The 16,744-nt window shown below is 45.5% G+C and overlaps 1 protein-coding gene across 9 annotated transcripts in view; it reads left to right on the forward strand.

Annotated features, from left to right (window-relative positions):
• Positions 1–16,744, forward strand: part of BCL11A (BCL11 transcription factor A) — a 99,433-nt gene that overhangs the window by 70,663 nt on the left and 12,026 nt on the right. For 4 of the 9 annotated variants that reach the window (XM_058551174.1, XM_058551168.1, XM_058551172.1 and 1 more), the window contains exon 3: positions 12,950–13,051. The exons of 4 other annotated variants lie outside the window; for them this stretch is intronic. In XM_058551174.1, coding sequence (XP_058407157.1) covers positions 12,950–13,051 — 102 coding nt within the window. Of the gene's footprint in view, positions 1–10,459; positions 10,555–12,949; positions 13,052–16,744 lie in introns of those variants that run through there. One more of the 9 variants, XM_058551171.1, reaches the window with a different exon arrangement.

A 16,744-nucleotide genomic window follows, 5' to 3' on the forward strand; every position in this document is an offset into this window, starting at 1 on the left:
AAAGATGTAGGAGGTAGAGTATCAAAAAAATGACTAAAAAAATCACCACCCATTGAAATGGAGAAAGTACACTGTCAGCTGCAATCATTTTTAGCCGGGAGCCAGCAGTGGACACAACTGTGTCACCTTTGTCCCCTCTCCTCCTTCACTGGCTGTGTTCAAGGACCCTCATCTTGCCTGAGTTTCCCTGCTAGGCCCTGCAGCTGTGGCCTGGGCGGCCTCAGTTCAGCACAGGGTGACGTGGGTCAGCTGACTACATTACTCTGTTGGGGGACAGAAATTGCTTTGATCCTTGAAAGCAGCTTATATGTTTGTGGTGAGTGAGGTGTAGTGTGTTAAAACCACAAAGCAGAGGTGTGAAAGGCCTGGTTTGGCTCTTGGGGGATGGAGAGGAGGCCATGCATTCTGAATGTTTTTCCTTTTCCTGGCATACCTGCCCATTTTTGTTTTCAGGGTGTACCTGTTTCTCTCTTCATACTCTCCAGCATGTCCCAAGCAGAGGTGGAGGCCTGGGCTTGGTCATGGGGCTCTGGGTGGGAAGGGAATCTCTGCCAGGGCTGTCTCCTGAGCGCATGGCCACGGTTTCACATTCCAGGTCCTTGCCAGCATTTGGCTGGGAAGCCCCAGCCTCCTAGAGCACACCAGGGCTTTGCATTCTCTCTTCCCTGGGCCTCTGCCGGGCTGTGCCGGAATCTGGTGCCTAGGTGATGAGGTGTGGGCTGCTGCAGGTGTCTTCCTGCCTTCGAGGCAGGAAGGCAGATGAGATCAACCAGCCAGCCTTTAATGCACCTTCCATGGCTAGCTTCCTAGCCTGATTTTTAAGCCCTTTTAGTGGAACAAAACTATGGATTCTAAATAGGATTATTTAACTGCAGGACTTCACACTGTTCTTTCTCTCGGGGCAGAAAGATAGGGATGTAGGTGGGGGATGAGAATAGAGGAAAGTGTGGGAGATTGCTAAAAAAAATTGAGAGAGGGAGAGGAAAGGGACCCAGACTAGGTAATTGGGACCAATTCATCAGAAGTCTTAAAGAAATTTGACATCTATTGTAACTCTTCCAACTGTGTAATTACACAGCATTTGGAGAGTAAATTATTAACCTGATTGTCCATAACAACCATTGAGTAAATATACAATTACAGATTGCCAAAATTGTACAGTGAACCGATAGGTGAGCAGCCACTTTCAAGGGGCTGTAATCATCTCCTGAGTCAAGGCTGACCTGGAGGCTCCTTGCTTAGTGAATCATTTACTGGAGAGACTCAATGACTTCAGGAAGGGAAGGTTCCCTTGGTCACTGTGGCTCCATGGCAGGTCCTTCCAGCCCAGTCATTTAGAGTGGCTCTCCCATAGGAAGAAAAGTCCACTGAACAGTGCTCAATTTCTGAGTATTTATTGAAGGGCTCTTCTTTGCCCAGAATGGTGCCGGGCGATGAGAGGTGGACAGTACAGTCTTGGTTCTCAGAAGGCTTAGACTTTAGTTGGGGAACCAGTGGTGGTAAATACATGATGATCACATGGAGCCCTGGAGAAATGTAGTGTGGAGCTGAGGACAGAAGAGTGGCAGCACATCCTTTGCTGTTCTTTCCATTGTCTAACCAGGGGCCTTCATGCCCCCAGCCCCCTGAGGTTCAGTGCCCCTGCCCTGGGTTCAGGTGGGCAGTAATCTCAGTGGGGCCTCATCCCGGGGAAGTCCACAGCCTGCCCCAACCAGGGGAGCTGCCAGAGTCAGCCAAGAGCCGCAGGCCATAGATGCAAAGTATGGTTTAACAAAAGCAGCTTTTGAGTGAGAAAGCTGAGTGGAGTTGTCCCAACCTGTCAACTTCAGATTTCTTTCCTTCTCCCCATAAATCAAAAAACGGTTGGTGGAAGGGAGGGACAGAAGCGTTTCATTTTCAGATTTTGTAAGAAAATAAAATCAAATCAAAAGAACCTGTCCCACGCTGATACCTTACATGCCAGGTTTGAGCCTGAGGCAAATTTTTGTGGCCATGTAATAAGCCTCTTTAAAATGGTGACAGACCCTTGACTCTTTGCCTTGAATTACACTGATAAAAGACATTTTATTGCGTTAGAGCCGGGGCAGGAGTACAGGACGGTTCTTGCCTGGTCGGCCTCTTTGAAGCCCTGCTGTCCACGCTCCCCACCGCCTGACAGGGTCTGAGCGCTATGGCGGCGGAGATCTGTGGGCCGCTGACAGAGGGGGCTTTCTACCCAGCAGTCGAAAGTTGAGGCTCTGGAAGCAAAAGGATTTCAGCCTGAGGGGCTTGTTAGGGAGAGTGAAGTGTCTCCCTTTCCTAGTAGACATAAGAGATCTTGACATTGGTGGCTCCAGGCCAGTCTCACGGTTGGGCCTGCATGGAAATAGAGTGTGGCGGGGAATGCTAGCCCTCCCAGACCTCATTTCCCAGGGAATGAGATTCAAAATAAAAAATCTCATTGACTCTTAGAGAGATCAGAATAGAAAATGATCCTGGGGTCTCCCTGTGCTGTGGGGTCCCTTGAGCCCTCACTTGATGCCTATGGAGAAGGGAAAGCAGGACTGGCCACTTTGCCCCTCTGGCAAAGTTCCCAAGCGGCCCTATCTAGTGGGTAGAAAGGAGTTGAGATGGTGCCTTCTTGGTTTGAGGAGCTTGGAAGTGTCTGATAACTTTGGGTGTCACCCCCATTGAATCAGTAGAGTCAGTGAACTCGAGAACAGCCAGCAGCAACCACCCTGTGGCTGGATTGGGGCCTCTTGAATGATTGCAGATTATACATGTGGGCATTGCTTTTTTTATTCAGGAAATTCTTTCCAGGTTGGTCAGTGATATAAATGAAGGATTAGAAATTGGGTAAAAAGCCAGGAAAATAACTATGAAGCCAAGAAAATAGCCCTCAAATAAACAGACTGTGTCTGCCCCTCCTTTGTTGTGTGTCAGAGAGGTTAGGGCAGAAGGTGCTGAGGGACTGAGGAGGTGGGAGCAGGAGTTGGAGAAGCTTGTGGCGAGCAGAGGCGTGTTTCTGGAAGAACTCGCTGTCATGGGACAAGGCCTGGCCTCGCAGCACCAGAACCCTCCTGGATTTAATCTCACCTCAGGCGAGAGGGCAGCCTAGTTTTGTTCCTGAAGAAATGTCAGAGTCTGACCTGCTAGACCATTTTTTTTAGTTTTTAGAGCTTTGAAGCCTTAAATTAGTTCTCATCATTTCCTAGCAGTTCTTTGTTAACCATAGGACGTAATAGGTTTTAATTCTGGAGAATGGCCAATTCTGGTTCTAAGACTCTCCGGGCCAAGATTGTCCCAGAGCACTAGGCCCATAGAGTATGCCCCGCCCCCCCCACTTCCCCAGATGCAGACATACCACTTGGTAGTCCCAGGAAGGCAAGTGATTGCCTGTAAGACTGGTGCCCAGACAAGACGCTCTGCCTTGGCCCACCTTGAGGGCCCCTGAGGTGAGTGGTGATGAAGGGCAAAGCTTAGTCCCCAAGAAGGTGGGCAGGACTCTGAGTTGCAGCTCTGCCCTCATGACCTGCAGCTGGAGGCTTCTGAGAGCTTGCGTTTCCCTCTGGGGAGGTGAGGATAACACCTTCCCTCATCCCACAGGCTTGCTGGGGGCCAGAATGTGAGGAGAACGCTTTGGGAAGAAGATAAAGCCCTTCACAGAGGCCAGGACATACTTCCTTAAGAAGGGCCAGCCTTGGAGGTCTGACAGAGCCTTCCTGGGGCTGCCCATTCTTCTGGGCCCTTTTCCATTGAAGGATTGCACAGATCAGTCCTGGAAGATAAGACCAGAAAACTCTCCAGCTGGCTGGGTGGCAGTGCTGCCTGGGCCTGCTCACATCTTCAACCACGCCTCTCCCCTCCCTTGTCCCTCCAGCAGCACCACTGCCCCCACCCCACCGACTTCCTCCTCCAAAGGCCCAAGAACACCTGGAAAACGTCAAGGGTCTTCTTATAAGTGCTAAACTTGGTTTTCTTAATCTTATTCTGGTATTTTCTCGAGACTGATGAAAATGGTGATCTAGAGGCATAAATTACATTTGTTGTGAGTGGACACAGATCAAAAGGCTCGGGGTGGGCTCTTCAGAGTAATTTGGGAGTTGCATGTTCTGCTGGCTTTGATAGACAAGTCCTTCTCTGCCCTGGCTGGTGTTATCAGAATTAAACATTTGCTAGGCAAGTGGTCAGTCTCATCAGATCCATCTTTACAGCCCAAATGCCTTTTCCTCCCCTCAGTTGAAAATGTTCATTCTACCCTTCACAGGCATCTACTACTTAAATCAGGAGAAACTCAAGTGTGGTTTTCAAGGCTTTCCAGGTGGTCGGGACTATGATTTTCCATCCTTCTCTTCATGTCTCAGGTGGGGTAGGGAGGTGTGAGTGCTGTCTTCGAATACATTTGTGTATGCATCAAGGCAGCTTCTTTCATCACTCACCTCTTCTTCTAACCACAAAGGTATTGCTGTTGAGCCCCACCTTGAGAAAGCCCAATACACACAAAAATCTCATCAATGGAAACTGATAAATTAGAGGGTGATTTTTCACATTACAGAAAGATTGTTAACTTTTCAAAAGGTTTCGCCACAGGGTTCCTTTAAATAGTGAGCTCCCCCACTGAATTTAAAGTGTTTGTTTACAGATCATTAACTACTTGACAGAGAGGTTGGGGAGGGGATGGAGGAAGAAGCACTTAAAAGGTAAAATGTTAGAAGCCCTGCCAATTTTCGATGAGCCTAGAAGGGTGATGAAACATCTTTGAAATTGTGTCGGTTCGCAAATGTGATTCAGTTTACAGAAATCCATTTTACACATGGCTTTCCAGGAACCCCTCACGCTGGTTGAGGGCAGGGACTACAGGACACTGGACCTTGCCTCCTTGTATTGAGGTAGCTAGGAGAAGACTCTGGCTTTTCTTAGAGTCCTGTGTGTGCCCTCGTGAGCAGCGGGTGCCGGGCTCTGGCAGGAGGCCGAGCTTTGCCACTGGCCATCTGGCACGGGCAGCAGAGAGAGACCTTTTCCCTTGACATTTAGCCTGAGTTTGTGGGAAGTTCCTTCCTGGTTCTCTCTGACCTTCAATCTCTTTGGCTCAGGACCCACCTAGGTTTCCTCCTTGAAGCTCAGACAGGTGAGCATTGCAAGACTGTGCCCCAGGAGGTTGAAATCCTCCACCAGGCTTACTCTCTGAGTCTAAGAGTTAACGTGGTGGCTTGATCCAGCCCACGTTGGCCTGGCGGTTCCTTCTAATCCCTACAAGGTCACAAGGGGCACAGGCCCATCTGGGTCAGCTTCTGGGATGGCCCATTGTAGGTCTCTTAACTGCATCCAAGACCTTGTCCTAGATCTGGTCTCTAAGAGGCTCCAACTGGCATGGGGAACAGGAGAGAGAAGTCATCCGTCTAATCCAGGCTTCTCTTTTTAAAGATGGAAAACTTAGGGCCGGAAAAGGAAGGGATTTACTCAAGGTCATTCACAGCTGGGGAGTGGCAGACTTGGGACCAAAGAACCTAGATTCCTGACTTTGTTCCAGCAGTCTCTCCAGAGGAGCCAGTCCCTGACGTCCTAAAGGAAGAAAAGAATGTGGAGAGTGAGTTTCAGTGGGGCTCATGGGGGAACGCATTGGGCAAGGGCATCTTTAAAAGTAGCTCCCAAATTCCCCCGAATAACCTGAAAAATACTTCAGGTAGAAGCAAGCCTGCACGTGCGCACACACACACACGCACACACACACTCAATCACAACCCACCACACACAAACAAAATCCTCAAAGAAGGACTCAGAGCAGGAGTAAGGTTCCCCCTGCCCTCCCCGTGGCTTTGAAGAGAAGAAAGAGGGGAAATTTGGAGGGAAGGTCAAGTTGGTAATTGAAGAGACAAAGCGGTATAGGACGATCTCCACATTTCTTGCACAGTCATTTGTTGAAAATGTGTCAGCAAGTACAAGCCCGTCTTAAACTGGCAATGATACATCTGAAATAGATCATTTAAGCCAGAGAAGCAGTACTGCAGAGAAGAACATGGCTATCAACACTTGTTTGTCTGACTCAGAGGAATAAAACATAGGGAATTCTGCCTTTGCAGACCACCCACCCTTCGTCAGGAGAAAAAAAAGTCAAGATGGGGGGAAAACAAAACAGGACAGATGAACTTTCATGAAGAGTTTCACAAGAGTCCACATGGCTGTGTCTCTGATTTTAAGGAAATGTGATATTTGAAAATATGAAGTTGTGAAAGCTGAAGACTTCACAGAAGTCCTCAGAGGTTTATTTCAATGACCATATCCTCTGTTATCAATTGAATGAGTCAGTGTACAATATTTTGATTTAAATGTAACTACTTTTTGGGCCCCATTTCCTCTGTGCACACCTTGCCTTTGTGTCTCTCTGTGCATCTGTACCTGCTTTTTCTTTTGTCTAGAAAATCCTTCTCTTGGCTCTCCAGGTCTAGTTCCTGGGTTACCTCTTCCCTAAAGCCACTCTTCTCCCTTCCAAATGGAAGTAATTTCTCTTCCTTTGAATTTCTGTAGCAGTTTATCTGTACCTCTCTCATGACACACTTTCTACATTGGAGTAGAGCAATTTCTGTCCAGGCCTTATCTTCTTTCTCTACTAGATGAAGGCTCCTGTAGGGAAGTGTCTGAGTTTTCTTTGTGTCACCCACAGAGGCTAGCCCATTGCTTTGGTTATTATACGTACCTGGTAAATAGTTGTTGAATGAATGCATGAAAGAATGAATGAATGGAATTTATCCTGGGTACACACACTTTGCATAGTGAGGTACACAGTTAAACAAAGAAGAAAAAACTGTCCTAAGACAATTTGTCTTTTTATGCAGCTGCCCTTGCAGTCTCCTCAGTAAGTTCCACCATTCTAAGGCAAAAGCTTAAAGTGTAATAAAAATTTATCTAATTCACGATCAAGTGAAAATACTTTGGGCCCAGAGCCAAAGAATATTATTGGAGTGAACTTTTTTCAACATCCTAAATTTAACCAGCTGGAATTCTTTTTTTAAGTACCATCCTATTCAACCTTTTGAAATGAAGGATTTGCCTTTTTAGTGGGAAATCTGCATTTCAACACAAAGATGAAACACAATGTCTTTGACTTAGTTATTCTTCAGAAAAGCAAGCTCTTTTTTTTTGAATTATATGCTTTGCTTATGTTAAAGACACAGATTGCAGAAAATTTTGTTTAGGCCTGACAGATTGGTGGCTTGCATTTTTTGCATTTTTTTTTTTCTTTTTTTTTTTTTTTTTTTTGTGAGGAGATCAGCCCTGAGCTAACATCCGCCAATCCTCCTCTTTTTTTTTTTTTTTTGCTGAGGAAGACGGCCCTGGGCTAACATCTGTGCCTATCTTCCTCCACTTTATATGGGACGCCGCCACAGCATGGCTTACCAAGCAGTGCGTCGGTGCGCGCCCGGGATCCGAACCAGCGAACCCCGGGCCGCCGCAGCGGAGCGCGCGCACTTAACCGCTTGCGCCACCGGGCCGGCCCCCATTTTTTGCATTTTTATAGATAAAGGGGCATGAAAGATGTCCTCTCTCCCTCCCCTCTCGTAGAGTGAATGCCTAGGATGAGAACTCTTGAAAGGTGAAAGTAGTAACCAGTTGTTTAGATAATTAAGGCTCTGAAAGGATAGAATTGGTCAAAAAAAGAAAAAGGGCTTCTAAATGAGTGATTGATGAGATTAAATCAGTGATGAAGTATCAGGGAAAATAAGGACCATGAGCAAGTTGTAGCAAAGAAATTCTATAGTGTGATGTCTCTAGAATTCTCGCTTTCTTTCATTTGTACAGGACACGCTTTTTAAAGAGCGTTGCGATTCAGTAAAACCTTAGCTTGTAAAAAAGCAGCGATGGAAAAATGCTGATGTAAATGCTCATTTCTAGAACAAAAGGGAGTGCGATTTTGACAATATCAGAAGGTTAATTAAGAAGTCTGTTAGCGATGGTGAAGCTGGCACATTTTCAGTTCAGATTGATAGGACTCAAGACATAAGCGCAGCTAATGGTTGCTCTCTGATACTCTGAGAAGTCATGGAATCTGAGAGAGAAGAGCTGGTCTCTATTGTAAACAGAGGGTCAGGAGCTAGAAGGACATTCAGTGGATTTGCTATCTGGTTGGGTAGAGAAGCCTCTAGCCTAGACTAGCAGCACTGTAGTTATGTTTGTGATTTGGATCCAGTAATACAGATAGAACTGTAATTGGTTCGTTCGGGGAAGTTTACAAACTCTCGGGATGCATTTTAAGTGTAGTCTAGAAGTTGCCTACTGGCTGGGCAGGGAGGGGACTTGAGAATCTTGGAGCTGGAGGGGACTGTAAGGGTCCTCTATTTTGGCCTGTCACCAGTGTAGAGATCCCTCCCTATCATGTGGGTTGTTATCCATTCTCTTCTGGAAGACCCAAGATGAAAGGGAGGTCACTGCTTCACAAGGTAGCCATTCCACTTGAGGATAGTTCAACTTCTCTTTGTCCTGTCACGTTGGAAAAACAGGAAAGTTATCCAAAAATCATGTTTATGAAAAAAATATATATGTACACATATACATTTTAGTGAACAGCAAACATCTATACATCTATGTACTTCTTTAGAGAGGCCTGGGGTTTTAATACCTGATAAAAGTTGGGCACCTGGAGTAGTCAGTCATTAGTGTGTTGGAAATGATGCTTTGTGCTTAGCTGTTTTGGCACATTTGTAAATCAACAGTATTACTTGATTAGTGGACAGTAATGTGGCTGTATTACATGCTCAGTGATTAGTTTCAGAAACAAATAGCATGTCAATAGTAAAGGAATCTTGGAAGTGTTCTTGAGGAAACCTAAAACTTGCTTTAATGACCTTAAATTCCAGGGACATGCCACTGGGCTTACAGAGCTTTGCATCAAAAGTTGGTACCCAGTATATATAGAAATGTAAAGTGACCAATGTCTAACACTAAATAAAAGCCATTCCCAATTTGTTGTAAATTTTTAATGAGACCTGAAAAGTAAGATTATTTTTTATTCAGCCATAAGGAAGCTTTGCAACCTATTCATGCATGAGGCATTTCTGAGGCCCCAAGTGGAAATGGAAATACTGGGTCTAGAGAGACCTTTATAAAACCGAACAGGTTAAACATCTTTCTCCAGAGGAGTGCAAGGCATTTGAAGAGAGATTGATTCAGAAGAGGGCAACATGTCACATTTGACAGTCCAGAAAGGGAAACGAAAGTCCAGTTCTTGCTCCATCCGTGCAGTGAGCCACAGCTGCCTTCTCAAACATTTCAGCTTTTATGGAAGCAGGGAGAACACCTCCTGCCTGACATAAGCTGGTTTGGTTGTTGTCTTATGCTAAGAGGGTTCCCTACTTGATAGAGAGCCTGGGCCTGTTTCCTGTCCTGTCAATGAGGGAGGGTGGAACCTCGGATTCCACATGGAGGGATTCTTAGGGATTTCCTAAGCTTTCTCTGTTTTTGACTTTTTCAGTCCTAAAGGAAGTACGTCCCAGACAGAAGGGACGCCAGCCTCATAGCCCTTCTGGATCTCTAGAGGCCAGGGGAACATCAAAGATTCCAGCTTTCATGCCTCCCCTTACCCTAAGATGGTGCTTATTAAACTGGATTGTGCATCGAATCACCTGGAGGGCTTGTTAAACACAGATTGCGTCCCCCTACCCCCGCACCCAGTTTCTGATTCAGTAAGTCTGAGATAGGGCCTGAGAATTTGCATTTCCAGCAAGCTCCCAGGTGATGCTGATGCTGGGCCTGGGCCTGGGCCTGGGCCTGTACTTTGAGAACCACTGCCCTAAGAATATTCTAAGGAAATAAAGAGAGCATAGCTGGACCACCCACTTCCCAGGCAGCCACCTGAGCCCACCTCTCCCTGGGGAGAATGAAAACGCGGTAGGGAGGAGAACAGGCCCTCAACCAGGGGCAGCCTGGAAAGGCAGAGCTGCTCCTTGAATGTGATGCTTGGAAGCATTAATTGTGAGTCTTTACTCTGCCTAAACTGTGATGAAATAATTGAAAGCATCATAGCAAGAAGTTAAACCCTAGGGAGGCTATTAACAATTTAGTATTTCCAGTTCCTGTGGGAATGTCGATTCTGCTTACCAAGGAGAATACTGTGGATGTGTTCAGCGGGAGAGGCAGCTGGGGTGCCCCATTGCCTTTGCTTTGACTGACGCTCTTCCTGAAGAAGAGAAATACGAGTATGAGTCTGTCTCACAGAGACTATGTTGGTGGCTTGTTAGGCTGATGGGAATGGTTTGTTTCTCTTCAGCTGGTTAATTCTGCAGGGGATGCAGAGGTAGAGGGTGAAAATAGTGGGGGTGAGCCCAGAGACGCAGGAAGCAGAACAGGTGTTGTTTTCCAATTTTGAAACTGAGTCAGTTCATTTGGACCTTGTGAAAGGCCCATTCAACACCTCTGGGCTGGACTCTCCCCCAAGGGGTTGTTAAGAGAGGTAGTTTCTCCTAATAGGTCAGGAGACTGAGAACCCTCCTCACTGGCACTCCTTGGGCAGTGAAGACCAGGGCGAGAGCAGCAGAGGGGAGAAGAGAGATGGATATCCCAGGAAAGAGCACTGGACTGGGGGTGAGTCAGGAGACGAATTCTGATCTTTACTTTGTGGTTAACCATCAGTATAGCTGTGGGCCAGTCACTTAATTTCTCAAGGCCTAGTTTCTCTATCTCTAAAATGAAGGCATAGTCTTGATGATCTCTTAGGTTTTTTACAACTCAAAAGACAAAACAAGGGGCCGGCCCGGTGGTGTAGTGGTTAAGTTCGGCCTGCTCCGCTTTGGCAGCCCAGGTCTGCAGGTTCCGATTCTGGGTGCAGACCTACACCACTCATCAAGCCATGCTGTGGTGACGACTCACATACAAAATAGAGGTAAGATTGGCACAGATGTTAGCTCAGGACTGATCTTCCTCACCAACAAAACAAGACAAAACCAAACCAAACCAAACCAAAACAAACCAAACCATCATGCCAGATACTAGAACTCTCCTTGATGTGCCCTCACTTTGCCACATGGCCTGGCGCTGTGGAGAACTGGGCCAGGCTGCTGCCTCTGAAGCTCACCTTGCTCAGGGCCACTGGGTTTGTGGACAGGTTTGTCAACGAGAGGCACATTCAAGTGGCCAGGCCTGGATTAGGTTAGCAGTTCTCCCATTTCTTGCTGGAGGCCTTTTGAGGCGCCTCAGGGTCTCTTCCCAGAGTAAGTGGCAGGGAATTTGAAATCAGACTCTCCCCATGTGAGGGTCCAAGTACCTTGTTGCTTTTATTCTGGGGTCACAGAGGCACCTCAGTTGTGTGGTCTCCTAAGAAAAGGATTTCAGTCTTGGCAACCAACAAACATTAAATAGCGGAGGCAAGAACAAGTGCAAAAATGGGTTCTCAGATTTCTTGTTGAAAACACTGTGACTGAATCTGTGGTTAATTTTACCCTGTACTCTCAGTGCATTTAACATAAACAGTCAGATGAAGACATACGTGTTTTTTAAGTCCAATCTTCCTGCTTTTGTTGTTCATTTTGTAGTTTTTATTTCGTTTTGGGTCAGAGAGGAAGACGTGCCTTTAGAGATGGCCTCGGGCTAGGTGGAGCGTCCGCAGCAGCCTCCCTTTGCAGATCTGGTAACAACAGATTTATGCATCTGTGTAAGAGCTTCCATGAGCAACACTCCATTGTTACCCACCAGCCTCCTCATGAAAGGAAACCTTGTGCCGACTGCCCTGGCTGTTCTTGGCAATGTGATCTATATAAAGGAGAACAGGATGTGTTTTACACTCGAGACCTGCTATCCTCGAGTATAACAACAACACTTTTAAGTGCTCTTAATATTAAGCTAATGGAAAACATACTCTGTTTACTCACCATCAAAGTCTGTTTTTCTTGTCTCCTGCCTCCCCCAATCATCAAAAACTCCAAGCCTCTAGAACACACCCAGCGTCTGCTGCTCTGTCTATCCTCCACTCTCTCAAGGTTGACCTCTCCATGCTTGGTTAGCTCAAGGTGGACTTGGAAAAGCTAGGAACTTACCACATAAACCATATAATTCCCGGGTTGCACAAACCAAATATTTCCTTTCTCACACAAACCTCAGTGCTAGAAATGCTTGATTTACTGCTAGATTTATGTTTATTAGTGTGAGAAGTCATTTTGCCTCAAAGTGCAGTAGAATGGAGAAGGTGGGCCACTTTCTCGGGGTGCTGCTATTATTGGAATGCTTGTTCTCTTCTTGTCATTTAATGGTAGGATTCCTCAACCTCAAGGTGGGGACTTGGCCAAAGTTATTTTAACCCTAGAAGTCTAATCTTTATTCTCCACTGCTTTGTGTTGTAAGAAGCCATGTCTGTATGGGGTACTCCACTGATACAATTCTAGAATGTGGCACAACCAAGTCCTGAAATGCCTAAGGCTTCCCCATCACTGAAGGTTCTGTCATAAATACAGTATAGGAAAGGGGGGGGGCGGCCAGTGGCATGGACAGGAAGGCAGAGTGGGACTCTGATCTAGAAGAAATGATTCACAAATCCACTCATTTCCTGTTAGCATGTTGTTTTTTTTTGCTTGAGCTTGTCTATAAAGTAAAGTAAATGTATGCCTGTAAACCAGCCTTGCAGATAAATCCCCTCCGTTTACCAGCCTACCTATAATATTGCCAATTGTCCCATTGCTATTGACACATGTCATTATTATAAGACAATAATCCAACAATAACAAACAAGCAAATGAACCAAAGAACCCTACCATACCTAAAACAAACCCCTTCCCTTTTGTCAAAAAAGACCAAAATTAAAAACATAACAGAACTGTGGGAAATAACTCACCACTGTTCTTTTGATAAAGGCCTTGGGCCTGTTAACTATCTGCAAGGCTGTTATAATGATGTTCATCTATTTTAATGGAATTGAAATGTGATATCCTGTGGTTTACGATGCACATTGTTTATGGCTTTAGTGCTTATTTTTGGGTTTCTTTCACAGATAAACTTCTGCACTGGAGGGGCCTCTCCTCCCCTCGTTCTGCACACGGAGCTCTAATCCCTACGCCCGGGATGAGTGCAGAATATGCCCCGCAGGGTATTTGTAAGTTGAGCATTATTTCTTCTACAAATGTTCATGTGTTTAGAGATGAGAGTTTCTGGAAATTACCCTTACTTTTTAAGTACTGAAAGGAGTTACTTCCAAAATAGATTGGCATCCACATGTGTATTATTCCATTACTCACTTGGCACCAGCTCCCTCACTCCACTCAGCCCCCCAGTGACTTTTTCCCTCCACTTTTTTCTTTCTTTCCTCACTGATGCATGGAGCTGACAGCAGGTCGTCCCTGTGGGTCTCCTCCCCAGGGTCTTGTCTGGCTCCATGGCTGGTGACTGCATACGTCTGTGTGTTCAGGGCCCATTTTATTGCTGGACCTTCACTCCCATGGCCTCATTTAGGACTTATTCCGTGGCATACCTCTTTAGCAGAGGCCAGAACCAAACAGAGTCAGTTTAGTTTCTCCAGAGTTATATCTCATGCATGTTATATATGCATTTACATGTGTATTTAAACATGGTATATTTTTATATATACATGGTACATTATATATGTGCATATATATATATATAATTTCTACTTGTTTTTCTCTACTTGTTTTTCTTGCTGAAATTCAAAGATACCATCATCACCATCACTACCGCTACCACCACCCAATTACTTGTTCAAGCCAAACTTCTGTAGTGGGGAACTTTATATGAAATTTAGATTTGTATGTTTATAAAAATGTTTTTGAAAGATGTTGTTTTAGAAGGTAATACAGTTTGCTTCTTTATATAGGAATAAATGGTATGAGTCATGCATGGCTAAAAAGTTGGATGGGGGGGAGTTGATTCCACCCCAAACGCAAAAAAGCAGGGTCAACAAAAAAAGAAGTGTGGGGGCCAGCCCGGTGGCGCAAGCGGTTAGGTGCGCGCGCTCCGCTGCGGCAGCCCGGGGTTCGCTGGTTCGGATCCCGGGCGCGCACCAACGCACTGCTTGGCAAGCCATGGTGTGGCGGCGTCCCATATAAAGTGGAGGAAGATGGGCATGGATGTTAGCCCAGGGCCGTCTTCCTCAGCAAAAAAAGAGGAGGATTGGTGGATGTTAGCACAGGGCTGATCTCCTCACAAAAAAAAAAAAAAAAAAAAAAAAAAGAAGTGTGACATCTAATTTTTATTTAAGAAAAGTATTTATATTTTAAAAGTAAATGAAAAATAACCTCTTGTGGAAGGAAAAAAAAAGAAAGAGAAGGTGTCATGGAAAGAGAATAATGAAGAGCAAGATGCAGGAGTTCGGGCCATGAAGGGGGCTGGTTGTCAGATGGGAGGTAAATTAGACCTAATCATCTTGTGAATGGTGTCTGCAGGGCAGGGCATGCACCCTGAGACCGAATTGGAAGCCAGTTGTTTACTTTTGTTAATTCCTAGGTAATCCTAGGTAACAAAGAGTTATTGTGTGAATTTCACAAGCCCTTGGGTCCTGAGGGCTGGGTGGTACAGGGGTTAAAGTCACGACCTCTGCCCCCGCTCCTCCTCAACACTACACTGGGCCTAAGCCTGGGTTAGGTCACAGATTGCAGAGTTTAGGGGGTTGGACTCAAGGTTTCGAGTCCCTACATGCTGACTGGGTGGGGAGAGCTCTCCTCATTTTGCTGGGGGTGCTGGGGCCCACATTTGGCTGTGGGAACAGAGCCACCCTTGGAGGGAAGGCAATGAACGGAGTGGGGCAGTTGAGAGGAAGTTGGAGTTGAGAGGCCAGGGGCTGCTAGCCTGGCAAACAGTTTAGTTCTCTCTCTCTCCTGCTTGATCCTCCTAAGGGCAGGGAGTTTGATTTGAGGGGTGGGAAACTAGGAGCCTGATACGGAACCCCTGTCTTCTCCCCCACTTCCCGCAAAGGGAGGGTGCCTAGTTTGTGGTGCCCGTGCTGGCAGGACCAGTTTAGGAGTGACCAGAACAAGGTATGTAGAAATGGATTGCGGGGTTCCAGAAAGCTCTTGAGCCAAGCTGACCCCCCACCTCACTCAGCTGCCTTAACCAGCTGCCCTTGGCTTTCAGAGCACTTGGCACTTACCACATAGCCTCCCAGCTGGTGGACCACAGTCACAGGCCTTAAAATCGCCCCTTCCTGCCTTCCTCTAACCAGGGCCTCCCCTCGGCCTGGAGTAAGGCCTGGATTCTGGATTCCAACCTTCCTTTGGAAGCCCTTCTGGGTGTGTAACGTGGTTAGTCATCACACTGGGTAACTAATCAAGCCTGGTAGTAATGAAAACTCACATTCATGTTGGACCTGATAGTTTACAGAGGGCTTTTATATATGTTTGTCATTTGAGCGTCACAATTCTTTAAGGGACTGTTTTTATTCTTATTTTACAAACAGGAAGCCTAAGGATCAGAGAACTTAAGTGACTGTCCCAGAGCCACAAGCTAGTAAACAGTAGAGCCAGGGGTCCGGCGTCAGACCACCTTGTTCTTCTAAATCCTGAGGCCCAGATCATGTGACTTTGAAGTCCTCTGACAAACTAGAAATGGGGTCATTTCTTCCCATACAATAAAGTGAAATAAAATAAAAGCCAGTAGGTGAGCTACTAGTTGATTTTAACCGTTTTGATGCCTCGAGTTCCCATGCTTGGGGCCGGGTCTCAGTTTATTGCTTTAAATCAAAACAATTCCCGTGAATGCCCAATGAGGCTCTCAAATTGAGAAGTTGATTTTCATCAGAGTAAATGAAGAATATTATTATATTTTACACGTCAATAAATCAATGTAGCCCTAATGTTGCCACGCAGGAAATCAATTCTGGTCTTTCTAAACCATCAAAGATGTTATGAACAAAGTAATTTCACAAATTATGGCAAGTAACACATTTATTGATGACTGCAGTTTAGGAATTTAGAATCTGTGAGCACTGTAATATAATATGGTGCACTGGCATGAGCTGAGTGAAATACAGATTATATGATGCAACTGTAATGCATCATTTGCTATTAGTGGCCTGGTAATAATTACCAGTTTCAAAGCAGCTCTTTCCATGTAATCTTTAGTCTCAATCGTAACAGCCCTTCTCATTGACATTATGATTACACTAGCTGCCCTCATGATCTAGAATATCTAGTTGATGGGAATACTAAAATGCAATAGTGAAAACTGTATGTTGTATGCTCATTATGAGATAAAATGCCATTTTCTCTGACCTGATGTATGAGACAGAGGGGAGGGTAACAGCACAGTGTTAACATACTGTAGCATCATCACATAACTGGCTCTGAAAACAAAATTTTAGGAAGCTCAAGGCAGCAAAATAAAATGGACTTTTCTCATTTAAGCCTTTTTGAAAGGATGCAGACAAGATCCTTGATGGAGTGCTATAGATTTCAGCATTTATCAATGGCCGCATTCAGGGTGCATGCAAAACCAGCATCGCTAATTATGGGTCCAGTCCTGGGTTTCAATAGAATAGTATAAGGTAAAACATGATTTTAAGGCATTTGGAGTGATGAAAGTGTTAAGGACTTGCTTCAGCTAACAAATCTGCTTTTTACTTACCCAATTCAGATTGTCAGGCTAAATGTATGATAATAACACAGAGTCCTAGAGAGGCAAAGGAGAAAGCCACAGAGGGTCGCGTAGTCTGAACCAGATAGTTTTTTTCCTGTCTATTTAGGACCCAAGTCATTGTTCAACAACAACAAAAAATTTATGAAAATACTCTCGATGCTTTTTATTTCCCTTTGAAGAGAGGAGGCAAACAAAAATAGGC

This window comes from Diceros bicornis, chromosome 12, assembly GCF_020826845.1.
Source record: "Diceros bicornis minor isolate mBicDic1 chromosome 12, mDicBic1.mat.cur, whole genome shotgun sequence".
NCBI classification, from domain to species: domain Eukaryota; kingdom Metazoa; phylum Chordata; class Mammalia; order Perissodactyla; family Rhinocerotidae; genus Diceros; species Diceros bicornis.